The following is a 13,687-nucleotide window of genomic DNA, read 5'->3' as shown; positions in this document are numbered from 1 at the left end:
AATCTGGAAGTCAGGATTCTCTCTTTTGTTTGCTTTTTTAAAAAATGATGGTTAAAATATATGCAATATAAAATTTACCACAAAGCAGAACCATTTGAAAGTGTATAGCTCAGTGGCACCGAGGACATTTACACTGTGTGCCACCATCAGGGATTCTCTTTTGAATTGCACAGTCATTTGTTCAGCTTAACAAGGGTTTCTTGAAATCAGTGATTAGCATTCATTCACTAGTGCCCCTACTAAATGCTAGGCCCTGGCTGAAGCACTGGTTGGCACTCCGGGGAATACAACAGTACACCAGAATTTATTTCTGGTTATTGCTTTTGCTGCACATGCCCTGGCGTCATCTGAGGAATTCTAGAATTCAGAGGGTGTGGACCTCTACTCTGCCGTCTTACTATCTGCTCTCATTACTCCCCTTTAACCTGTATTCTGAGAACTGTTTCTCAGGTTTTTCCTTGACAAATTTCTTCTTTTCTGATTCTGACAATGTTTTAAATTATTGTACTGTGGTTATCATTTCTCTGCATTTCTTTATTTTACCCATCTTCCTTTTTAACTTGTGCTATTATCTTTTTAGTTCTGCTTGTTCTTTACGGTTTTCAACTTCATAGATACCATGTTTTCTCAAATCTCTTTAAGAATTCTAGAGAAGGCCAGGCACAGTGGCTCACACCTGTAATCCCAGCACTTTAGGAGGCCAAGGCGGATGGGTTACTTGTGGTCAGGAGTTTACCAGCCTTGACAACATAGTGAAACCCCATCTCACTAAAAATGCAAAAATTAGCCTGACATGGTGGTGGGCACCTGTAATCCTAGCTACTTGAGAGGCTGAGGGAGGAAACTTGCTTGAACCTGGGGGGCAGAGGTTGCAGTGAGCTGAGATCAAGTCGCTGCACTCCAGCCTGGGCAACAGAGCAAGACTCTGTCTCCAGAAAAAAAAAAAGAATACCAGAGAGAGAGAGAGAGAGAGAGAGACAGAGAGGTTTGCTGCAATACACAAGGAGAAATTTGCTCCTTTAAAAAAATAATTTTGGCCGGGCACAGTGGCTCACCCTGTAATCCCAGCACTTTGGGAGGCCAAGGCGGGTGGCTCATTTGAGGTCAGGAGTTTGACACCAGCTTGGCCAATATGGTGAAATCCTATCTCTATTAAAAATACTAAAATTTGCTGGGTATGGTGGTGCACACCTGTAATCTCAGCTACCAGGGTGGCTGAGGCACAAGAATCCCTTGAACCTGGGAGGTGGAGGTTACAGTGAGCTGAGATGATGCCATTCCACTCCAGCCTGGGTGACAGAGTGAGACTCTATCTCAAACAAAGTAATTTTCAAAGTTCTGATTTTCCAGCATCTTCTAGGTGATGTCTTCCTTTCCCTTTTCTGAAGAATGCTTGTAAAAAGGCTCCACACAGACTTCTTTTTTTGGTTCCTTACCCCTCCAAAAAAGGCCTGATAAAGATGCAGGGGTTTTGTCACTGTTGGTGCACCTGGGTGCTGATGAAAGCACTTTTCAGATTTACCTGTAACTGACTAGCAGGTTGATGTCCACTTCTCCAACTCTGTTTCCTAGAATGAGCTGGCATCTGTGTAATGCCAGTTTGTCAGGATAAGATCTCTTCTTCAGTTAGCTTGGATGCTGTGAATTAATAGGGTGAGACATAGATCAACAGCGAGATTCCTCCCCGCACACTGGACCAGAGCCCTTCCTTGAACGCTGTCTCCCTTCCTCAGCTCTGCTTTGGGTATAGAGGAGACGCCACTGCCAGGCTTGCTCGACTCCATGCCCAAGGCTGTGTGAGCTGCAGTTTTCAAGAGCTGCTGTATAGAGAAGCTCCGATGGGCAGCAGCAGGGGGAGGGACCCACTGCAGCACTCGGTCAAACGCGGAGCCCTATTCAGGGGGTGCCGGCTACTCTGCTTTGTGGTCAGTGCTGATTTGGATTTCTAAGGGTGAGCAGGAGGTGGGAAAGCATGAAGGGTTGATTCCCGTTGCATCCAGGTGCACCTGGCACAGGCAGGTCACTGATGGCGTTTCTCTACTCAGTCTCATCTGTTTCTGAGCATGAAGAAATTCCTCCAGATTCTGCGAATAGGTTTTTGTGTGTCCTAGTTTTGGGTATTTTGAATCTTTCATTTCATCACTGGTCATTTGGTGGGAAGCAGGAAGAGTTTGTTAGCAGATGCCTTTTTAAACTGGAAATCTGTAAGTATTAACTTTAACAGTGGGAAAAACCCATTAAATAATTTATTTACTGATATTAACAAACCAAAATACAACAGGGTATGCAATAGTGTAAAGCAAATGAGTTCCAGATGAAAACAGGCATGGTCTGAACCTTCATTTCCTGATTCCCCATTTGCTTGACACTGGCACGTTACTCATTAATTGTACCTGTACTTACTCATTCTACCTTCATTGCCAAGTCAAGAGTGTTCTGAGTCTATCTGCCTAAACATTCAGGAAAAAACAGTGCAGAATAATTACATGTATTTTGGAGACCACACTTGCTTTGCTGGTTGCTTGTATCTGACTATTTAAAGTGCATTTTCTAAGCCTCCTTTAAATAGAGTTCTTAAGAAACGGTCATCATTCCTAAAAGAACTATATGTGTAACCTTTCTGAAGATTGCTTCAAACTGTGTCTTAAACAAATACTTTTGCTTTTAATTAAATATTTAATTAAACCAATTAGAGATCCAAGGAAAGCAGAAAAAGTTCAACAGAACAGTGGTTATACTAAGGAAATGCCCATACCCTCCATTTAACAATGCCACGTAGAAGTGTCATTACCAGCTCAGAGATTTCCATGTGCTCAAACATTTGCCAAATGGGTGAAACGCCAGCATAATTAAAACAAATGATTTATTCCAAGTTCTATCACTTTAAAGTTTTTCAGAAGTTATTACAGAAGTGAACACTGAAATCAGAAATAAGCACTCACCACTGTAGCATTTATAATAAAGTCATTATTTACATGACCTTGATTTAAGAGGTTTAGAGTATTTCTGTTACTCAGAATCCATGAGAAAAGTTTCGAAGTCCAGATCCAAGTCAGAAATGAGGGCACTGACGAAGTCATCAACAGAAGGACACTTCTGAAGCATACCTGCAAACAAAGGAAAGGTCAGCACTGCATTCACCAGGAGGTAACAGGAAGCACAAAGACATAAATTCAAATCCACTGGCTTTCTGAAATAAGACTCTGACTCTATAATCTGATTGTAAGAATATCTTATAAAGTCATAGGCAGTGTGTGGGCCCTGGAGCTATTTATAATTTTGATTCATTTTTACTATCAAATTAATCCTTAGCTTAGAGATTCAGGCCTAAATATATTTTCTAAGGGCTTTTATTTTTGCATATATGACCTACACTTAGAGAGTGATACTAGAAAACTGAATTTTTTTATGACCATACACTTAGAAAGTGATATTAGAAGGCTGAATTTTTTTTTTTAGTTATCTTTGGGATGATTCAGAATTTAATAAGTTTAATTATCTATCAAGTTTTGCTATCAAGTTCTATATACTTTACAATCAATCAGATGTTAATTCTTTTCTAGAAGTCTTATAACAGAATCAAGTTATCGGCTTTCCTTCAGATTTTCCTGTCCCACAGAATTCCTAGCTTTGCAACTTACTGTGTAACACAGAAGTCACTTAAAATCTCTGGCACCCAAGTTTCCTACAAGGTTGCTCTGAGGATCAAACAAGATGGAGCAGAATCAATGAAGCAGCATGCCTAGCATATGTTAATAATTCAATAAAATGCGAATTCATGTGCTTTCTTTACTCGAAAGAAACCAAAGGCAAAGATTTATGCTTTTAGCCTTATTGCTTCAACCTACATTCTTGGCAGGAAATGCTAACTCAAGGGTTGAACAGGCTCTATACGCCGACATGTACTTTGGGAGAGGAATTCTACAGAACGGTTTTCAAAATCAAGGCATTAAAAGATTGCAGGAATCCTCTATTGTTCTCTTAACGTATGAAGCATCTACTGTGTGGAAAGGATCAGGCCAGGTCATGGGCATATGGGCGGGTAGGCTCAGTCACAACATGAGGGTGAGAAGGACACTCACGGTGGTGGGCTGGGCGGAATTGCATATCCATATGGGGGAAGCTAACCTTGACCCCTCCTGGATACCATACATAAAAATTAATTTGAGGTGGTAACAGACCTAAATGTAAACACTAAAATTATTGTCTTAAAAAACCCCATGAAGTATCTTTCTGACTCTGAAGTAGGTACAGTTTCTTAGGACACAGAAAGCAATGACCATAAAAAGAAAAAAATTAATATGTTAGATTTCATCAAAATTAAAAATGTCTCTTGAAAAGAAACCATTAAGCCAACGAGTAGGCAAATGATAGAGTAGGAAAAAAATACTCACAAAACATATCTCACATAAGACTGGTACCCAGAATACATAAAGAACACCTTCAACTCATCGTAAAAATTTTTAAAATTACAAATAGACAAAAGATTGTACCTTCACAAGGTCAGACCTTTCACAGAAGTATCTGAATAAATAACACAACCAATAGGCACGGAGAAGACATTCAACATCATTAGTCATTAGGGAAACGAAAACCATACCCACAATGAGATACTATTACACATCCACCAGAATAGCCATTTTTTTTTCTTTTTGAAGATAAGGTCTTGCTCTGTTGTCCAGGCTGGAGTGCAGCGGTGTGATCGTGGCTCACTGCAGCCTTGACCTCCCAGGCACAAGTGATCCTCTAGCCTCCATTTGAGAGTAGCTGGGACCACAGGTGTGTGCCACCATGCCCGGCTAGTTTTTAAACTTTTTGTAGAGATGGGGTCTTGCCATGTTGCCCAGGCTAGTCTTGAACTTCTGGGTTCAAACAATCCTCTTTCCTTGGCCTCTCAAAGTGCTGGGATTACAGGCGCGAGCCACCGTGGTCAGCCAGAATTGCTAAAATTAAAAAGGCTAAAAATACCTAATGTTGACAAGGCTGTGGGCAGCCTGAATTGTCCTACATTTGTGATGAAAGGATAAAACGATATAACCACTTTGGTAAAAGGTCTAACAGTTTCTTATAAAACTAAACATATACCTACCCTAGGACCCAGTAATTTCATTCCCACGTATTTATCCAAGAGAAATGAAAGCATATATCAACAAACAACTTGCACAACCCTATGCTGGAAACAACCCAAGTTTCTAATACTGGGATATGAATATACACACTACAACACATTCATATAATGGAATATTACTCGGCAACAAAAAGGAACAAATTACTCATACGTGTAACAACACAAATGGATCTCAAAAACATTATGCTGAGTGAGAGAAGCCTTATGAGAAGCAGTACAAACTGTTTGATTTCATTTATATGAAGTTCACCAACATAAGACCTAACACATAAAAACCCTGGATGAAAACCTAGGCAAAATCATTCAGGACATAGGCATAGGCAAGGACTTCACAACTGAAACACCAAAAGCATTGGCACAAAAGCCAAAATAGACAAATGGGATCTAATTAAACTCCACAGCTTCTGTACAGCAAAAGAAACAATCATTAGAGTGAACAGGCAACCAACAGAATGTGAACAAATTTTTGCAATCTACCCATCTGACAAAGGGCTGATATCCAGAATCTATAAAGAACTAAAATAAATTTACAAGAAACAAACAAACAAGCCCATTCAAAAGTAGGCGAATATGAACAGACGCTTTTCAAAAGAAGACATACGTGAGGCCAACAAACATATGAAAAAATGCTCATCATCACTGGTCATTAGAGAAATGCAAATTAAAACCACATTGAGATACCATCTCACGCCAGTTAGAATGGCGATCATTAAAAAATCTGGAGAGGATGTGGAGAAATGGGAACACTTTTATACTGTTGGTGGGAGTGTAAATTAGTTCAACTATTGTGGAAGATTCCTCTGGACCTAGAAATAGAAATTCCATTTGACCCAGAAATCTCATTACTGGGTATATACCCAAATAATTATAAATCGTTCTATTATAAAGACACATGCACAGGTCTGTTCACTGTGGCACTGTTTACAATAGCAAAGACCTGGAACCAACCCAAATGCCCACTGATGATGGACTGGACAAGGAAAATGTGGCACATATACACCATGGAAGACTATGCAGCCATAAAAAACGATGAGTTCATGTTCTTTGTAGGGACATGGATGAATCTGGAAACCATCATTCTCAGCAAACTGACACAAGAACAGAAAATCAAACACCACATGTTCTCACTCATAGGCGGGTGTCGAACAGTGAGAACACGTGGACACAGGAAAGGGAGCATCACACACTGGGGTCTGTTGGAGGGGGTTAGGGGAGGGACAGCGGGAGGTGGGGGGGTTGGGGAGGGATAACATGGGGAGAAATGCCAGATATAGGTGAAGGGAACATGAAGGCAGCAAACCACATTGCCGTGTGTGCACCTATGCAACAATCCTGCATGATCTGCACATGTACCCCAGAACCTAAAGTACAATTAAAAAAGATGTACTGATGTCTACTACTTTGAAATGCATAAAAATACAAGGCCAGATAGAGAGATGAAGAGACGTAAATATAAGAAAATGTTGACTAAATGGCAAGTATATGAGTGTTTATTGTACTATTCAATTTTTCTGAATATTTGAAAAATTTTAACATAAAATCTTGAGAAAAAGTAAACTGTAGATGCTAATAGCATACAAAGTGCGGTCAGTGTGGGAGAACAGAAGAGAAAGATGAATTCCAGTGAAGAGATTCAGAAGGTTTGTGAAAGAGATGAACTGGCCAGCAACTTAACAGATGGGGCCTTTTGCGTGGAGGAGGCAATATAGGAAAGGCATAAATGTGGGAAAATGTACAATGTGTGCTGACCAGGCGGGGTAGAGTAAGGCTGGAAGAGACTCTGGGAGAGGAACAAGAGAGGAGCCAGGGCTCTGAACCACGGCGACCCACAGAACAGGAAGGACAGACTGAGCTGGAATCCAGGAGGAGCAGGGCGGTGTGGAAACACAAAGGAATAATGGGCAGTTACTAGAAGAGAATGTCACTGCTATGTCTATTTGCACAATTCAGTTCCAGACACAGTGTTCTTTTTTACAGTAAAATAATCTAATGCATGAATGCAGGCCTTGCCTCTGGCCCAGCTGTCAGGACGACGGAAGCGCTGGGTACGTGGTGACAGCTAGAGCAGCTGAGTTGACACTGTACCTTCTAGATGCAGGTTACCACTCGAGTAGACTCTACCTGATAAATCAGGTTTCATGCATTCCCTATGTGCCAGGTTTCCTGATACAGAGAACATTTGGAGAAAATATTTAATTAAGACATGGCTTTCCATAAAATGTGCTAGTCTATCACACCATTTTCTTCCTTTTAGTATTTGAAACGTTTCTATAATTACATGCCTGGTCGTTTATAACTAAATGACTGGAACTGTCAAAGGGGAAGCCATTTATTCAGAGCCAAGCTATTCAGGTAAGTATGGCCATCCTGTTCTTTGAAGTGGTTCAACAGACTGCCAATATAAACATGACCCTGCCCTCTCCTTCCCAGTAGACAAGCCCAACTAGCACACGTCCTTCTCCAATTTCCCACCTTAAATAATCCCTGTATCTCATAGAATGGCAACTGCGGCCACAAGAAAAAAATATATAAACTTGTGGGCTTTTCTAAAGAAATATGGTTAGGGCTAAATGGTTTGGTGAATTTGTATGTAATGGGATTGCTGAAGATGAAGTTTCAAAAGGGAGGAAATGAGGACTTGTGCCTGGAGGGATAATGGAGAACAGTTGCTGGGGAAGAATCCTGGGCACTGTTATGCTAGCCCTGCTCTAATTAGATTTAAATGTTCTGCGAGTGTCAACATGAACTAAACCCTACACAGAGAATTAAAAGAAAAACCCAATGTTTCAGGCAGTTCTACAAGTAAGAAAAATTGGCTTCGGCTTTTATAGATGGACATAGTCAAAAAATTCCAAGAAAGCTTTGATTTCTTTTTCAAAGCTGACAAAAATGTTCCCTTTGCCTTCAAGTCTTAGTTTTCTAGGCACCCCTGGGAACCAGCTTGGAGCTGTTAACTCCAACTCAGGTGGGTGGAGTTAACAAACGCATTTCACTGTGGAAATCACCTAAATTAGGGGGAGAATGAATGGATCTTGCCAAAAGGCTTCAAATAGGCAATAACTTTTCAACTAAAAAGAGGGAAGTGTCAGCAGCAACATAAGAAAGACAAAATTGCACCAGGACACACACTGCATATATGAACTCACAAAAGGAAGCAGGTAGATCTCCATCTATTTGTCCTATGGAGAGGGACAGAGAATATACAAAGAGTAGTTAAAGAGTGAGAATTTAATGTATTTTTCTCCTCATTTTACCTGAGACGCAAATGGGCTAAGAAAAGATGGTATAAGCCAGAACATTTTTGTTCTGATGGCTCTGCTCAAATTAACGTGTTTCATAACCCTGAAGTCCTAGGGTAATTATTCTAGGCCTGACTAAAATAAATTATGATATCGACAAGATTCCAAGGCTCAGTCTTAAAGCGGCAGGGTTTCCAAACTGTGTCTTTCCAGTCCTTTTCTTCCAAGTGACTGCAGACATACAGCTGGAAAGAAAGTGAGGAGAAAGATCCCATGCAGGAGGACCTGACCTGCAGACAGCTGGCCTAGACGGGGCTCATCAGAGAGAATGCCAGTCACTCCAATCCCAGAACCATGGTGGCTATGTACAGAGCATTCACTGTGCTCCAGGCACTGTCCTAAGAGCACTGGTCCATGGGATCCTTAAAACACACCATGAGAGAACTATCTTCACAAGTAAGAAAACTGAAGCCAAGAGAGTCACATGCTCATAGGTTTGTTTGTTTGAACCCTGGCAGTCTGGTTACTGAGCCCATGCTCTTAAAGCACTGTGATATATTGCCTCATGCCCTGAAATTCTGTCAATTATATTTTTAAAAGGTCTACATTTAAATATCAGCATCCTTGATGTCCCAGAACTTACATATGTGGAAAATCCTGAGAGAAAGGTCTCATTGTTTCCTGATGCCACCCATGAGCACTTGTACCCAATTTATACAGCTTCTGTTCTGTGGAGCACTTCAAATGCGGTCATGACTGTGCCCATCTAGCTGGAAGAGGAGGGCGGAGATCACTGGCTTTGTCTCACAGGGCTGTAGTCTGGTCAGTGCCAATGGTGGCTTGACCCAGGTGTGACTGGGACACTGGTGACTAGGACAGGCACTCAAGTCACGACCAAGAGCCTCCTCCCATCAGGGCGCACAGCGCTCACAATGCTTGGTGGCTGCTGGAGTTCCTGTCTTGGCATGATACCGAGAGAAAAAGTACCCAAGAGTTCTGTGCTTAGGGATGTTTTCTGGGTGCTCTCCAAGTGTCTGCAGTAACACCTTCAAACAAGAGCTCTTACAGGTTTAAGGGGCTCCAAACTATGCCTATTTCTACACTTTCACCAAGAAAAAAATTCTGTCAGCTCCAGGATGAGTTCAATGTGTACAAAGCTGCAAGTTCATACCCTGTTATTTTGTAATACATAATGAACACATAATCCAACCAGACCTTCGTTTAAAAATCGGCATACTCATGGCCTAACCTGTTTAACCCTTTGAATGCCCTTTTAGACGTACAACTAATATAATTATTTGAAAACATGATTGAGAGCATTTTGTTGGCAGTTAGATTATGCCTGCAAGCCAACCTTGCAAAGGTGGAATCTTGTTCTGGCTCCCTTTCCTGAGCCCCTAGGGTGATATGGTTGGTGTATCATTTAATTTCATAAATACAGAGGATTACCAGGCAATTATAAAGTAGAATTATTTTAAGGCTTGGAAGAAGAAGAATAGGTACATCTTCTATTTGAGTTTATTTCATATATTGCTTGACACCAAGCAAGGGTGTCCAATAAAATGAAACTACGGCTGTTTGCTCAATGGCTAAGTATAATTCAAGTTTAATGAAAGTCAAAGAATGAATGAATAAACTATTAATTAAATATTTGTAATGGTTTTTTCCACTCATTTATCCATTTATTCTATCTGTCTGAATACCTAGTATGAATTTTAAAAGGGCAAAAAAAAAATTACTTGTTATTTATTAGGAAGATGTTACACACCAAGCTTGTCCAACTCGTGGATGTGGGCTGCATGTGGCCCAGGATGACTCTGAATGTAGCCCAACACAAATTCATAAACTTTCTTAAAATATTATGAGATTTTTTTTTTGGGTGAGTTTTTTTCTTTTTCTTTTTTTTTTTTTTTAGCCTATCAGCTATTGTTCGTGTTAGTGTATTTTCTGTGTGGCCCAAGACGATTATTCTTCTTCCAATGTGGTCCAGGGAAACCAAAAGATTAGACACCCTGTATATATTACATATATAAAATTACTAAGACTCTAATTTTTTTTTTTTTTTTTTTTTTTTTTTGGAGACAGGGTGCCACTCTGTCACTCAGGCTGGAGTGCAGTGGTACGATCTCGGCTCACTGAAGCCTTGACTTCCTGGGCTCAGGTGATCCTCCCACCCCTGCCACCTTCCTTAGCTGGAACTACAGGCATGCACCACCACATCCAGACAGTTTTTTTTTTTTTTTTTTTTTTTTTTGTAAAAATGGGGTTTTGCCTTGTTGCCCTGCTGGCCTCTAACTCCTGAGCTCAAGTGACCCACCTGCCTCCGCCTCCCAAAGTGCCCCACAGGATTACAGGCATGCGCCTCTGTGACTGGCCAGGGCTTTCTTCTGAAAACTATGATCCAGTGGATCTCAAAGTGGCCTGATATCACTGGTGTGTCAACTCGGAACCTGTCAGAAATGTGAATACTTAATCCCCCATCTGAGCCCTGCTGAATCAGAACCTGGGGATGGGCCCAGCGACCTGTGTTTTAATAAGCCTTCAGTGGTGATTCTGCTGCATGCTCACCTTTAAGACCCATGGCTCGGATGGACCTGTGGAAACCTATAAGCCTGAAAATGAGATGTCATTTCTCTCAACTGGAAACTATAACTTGAAAAATACTGAGCAAGAAAGATGTATACGCATGTAATTTTCTACTTAAAGTAAAAAAGATTTCTAAGGTGAAACAGAAAACAACTGTTTCATGTAAAACTATGTTTGGGACACTTCCAAGTTAGTGAAGCCCCAGCTAGCTGGAAAAGCACCTACAATGATCTAGTAGGTTTGGCATGGATATGGCCTGCGGATCTGTTGGGGGAGCGGGGGAAGGGACGTGGTGTCAGCGTGAGCTGTGTGGAAGCTGGGGGTCTACACTTGCTCAAGAAGCCTCCCAGATGGCAGGTGCCCTTTAGAGATTAGGGTAGTCCTTTTATTTAAAAAATTAAAAAGCAGGGTATGTTTTGATTACGAGGAACATTCTAGAGGACAGTAACTAGTGTTGACCAATTATTAACTCTTTTATGAGAAAAGCTCAGAAACACACACCTAAGAAGCTTCTTTCATTCTGACTGTTCTGAACCTGAGAAATAGAACCTAGTTTCAGTCAGGAGCCCAGGCGGAGCCACTTCTCAAGGAAAACATGAAGACATCAGCAGGGGACTGGCCGTCTGTGGAGAGGCCATGATTTCTGCCAAAGCGGGTGATTTTAGAAGAAAGGTGGATGCAGTGGTTTAGGTCTGACTCCCCACAGGCGTGGACCTCTCCCGCCATTAGGGTTTGGAGATAAATGCCTTGGCCTGCAGGCCAACCTCCCTGTGCACAGCAGCAAGCAGGAACACGACCACTCCTGACGGGCTCAGACGGAACATCTGCTCATGCACTCAACAAAGGTCATGTTTTACTAAGCATCTGTGCGCCAAACACTGTGTACTGGAGACAGCAGGCACACGGGTATGAGTGAGACATCGTTTCTGTTCTCAGGAAGTTCATGAGTTGGGGAGAAGGCCGTGGAAATACATAACTGTTCATATGGCACCAAGGTATCAATGGGGTAGGACAATGCTTCTTTTTGCCACCTAGCATTCATTTCCCTTCTGGTCAGGAGAATGATTTTACTTTAGCGCAGTGGTTTACAGGTTGATTTTGTCTCTCAGGGGACATCTGGCAGGTCTGAGGACATTTTTGGTTGTCACATTATGGGAGTGAACTGCCCTACCACACACAGGGCAGGCCCAACAAAAATAACTTATCTGGTCCCAAAACGTTAACAGCACACAGGCAGAGACCCTGTGGTGGGTCAATGAATGAGGAAGCTCTCCCTGCCCTTGGCTCACCCAGTGAGGGCGGCCAGATGCGTTTTTTTAGGATTAAGTCTTGAGCAGAAAGGAGAAAGGTCTATGGATTGCTGAAGCCGAGCCATCCTGGTACAAGCCCTCTGAAGAACACGCTCGTTCTCTGCCCAGCCCCCTGGAGCTGCTTTTCCGGAGTCCTGTCCTGACTTCTTCCTCTGCTTCTGGGCCTCCTCCATATTCTTCCAAAAAAAATTCCTTTTCTACTTTGATAAGTCAGACTTGGTTCAATTTCTTTCAAGAAGATTCCCAGTTGATTAAAGAAAAAAAATCAGTTCACCTGTCATTAAAAAGAATTTAACGATATCTAGGGAATGCTGATATTTTTATTTGATCAAAGACTGACCACCTCTGTAGACCCAGGGTTTGTACCTGAAGCAACTGTTTTATTTTTTAAGACATTGTCTCACTTTGTCACCAGGCTGGAGTACAGTGGTGCGATCTCTGCTTATTGCAACTTCTGCCTCCTGGGTTCAAGTGATTCTCCTGCCTCAGCCTCCCAAGTAGCTAGGACTACAGGCGAGTACCACCATGCCCAGCTAATTTTTGTATTTTTAGCAGAGATGGGGTTTCACCATGTTGGTCAGGATGGTCTCGATCTCGTAAACTCGTGATTTGCCCGCCTCGGCCTCCCAAAGTGCTGGAATTACAGGTGTGAGCCATGGTGCCTATTTTTTCATTTAAATAATTCTCTTTCCTCTGATTCATAAAGTCTGGGTGATACACAAGCAAGCTTTAATGCCTGATTTCTACTCCCCACGTTCACTGGAAAACAGGGGTTGTTCCTGGCCAAGACAGAACAGTGTCTCACTGCCGCTGAGTCCTGCCAGGGTGCGGCAGGAGGTGTGGGGAAGCCCCAGAGAGGGACTGCCTCCATAGCTTGGGTCCTCCTGAAACCAGCTCTTCCCTTGTGGAGTCAGGAAAGGAAGTATCGTTGCTTTAGGTTTCAAAGGTGCAAGGAAACTTCATGGACTGGGTGGCCAAGGGTACCCAGGAAAGGGGAGGTCTGGGTGCTCTGTGTGTGTGGCCAGGTGGATGGATTCCTAATACCAATCAGGAGTGGCCAGTGCCCTGAAGGCCAAGACATTCAGGACAAATACCTCATCAGTTCTTTAAAATCAAAGCCAAAAATCAAAACCACAAGGAGATACCATTTTATACCAGTCACAATGGTTATTGCTAAAGTCAAAAAAATAGCAGATGCTGGCAGGTTGTAGAGAAAAAGGAATGCTTATACACTGCTGGTGGGACTGTAAATTGGTTCCGCCATGGTGGAAAGCAGTGTGGCGATTCCTTAAAGAGCTAAAAATAGAAGCACCATCTGACCTAGCAATCGCCTTACTGGTTATATACCCAAAGGAATATAAATCATCCTGCCATGAAGACATATGCACATCAACGTTCACTGCTGCACTATTCCCGACAGCAAA

The 13,687-nt window shown here is 42.0% G+C and overlaps 1 protein-coding gene across 2 annotated transcripts in view; it reads right to left on the bottom strand.

Annotated features, from left to right (window-relative positions):
- Positions 1-2,845: 2,845 nt before the first annotated feature.
- MIPEP (mitochondrial intermediate peptidase) overlaps positions 2,846-13,687 on the bottom strand; it is a 163,723-nt gene continuing 152,881 nt past the window's right edge. For both annotated transcript variants that reach the window (XM_032260084.1, XM_032260085.1), the window contains exon 19: positions 2,846-3,107. In XM_032260084.1, coding sequence (XP_032115975.1) covers positions 3,010-3,107 — 98 coding nt within the window. In that variant the 3' untranslated portion in view covers positions 2,846-3,009. The remainder of the gene's footprint in view (positions 3,108-13,687) is intronic.

The sequence above is a fragment of the Sapajus apella genome, unplaced genomic scaffold (genome assembly GCF_009761245.1).
Source record: "Sapajus apella isolate SASKATOON/1434 unplaced genomic scaffold, GSC_monkey_1.0 scaffold114, whole genome shotgun sequence".
In the NCBI taxonomy this organism is placed as follows: domain Eukaryota; kingdom Metazoa; phylum Chordata; class Mammalia; order Primates; family Cebidae; genus Sapajus; species Sapajus apella.
The sequence above is the reverse complement of the archived record's forward strand: the minus strand, read 5'-3'. Positions and strand labels throughout refer to the sequence as shown.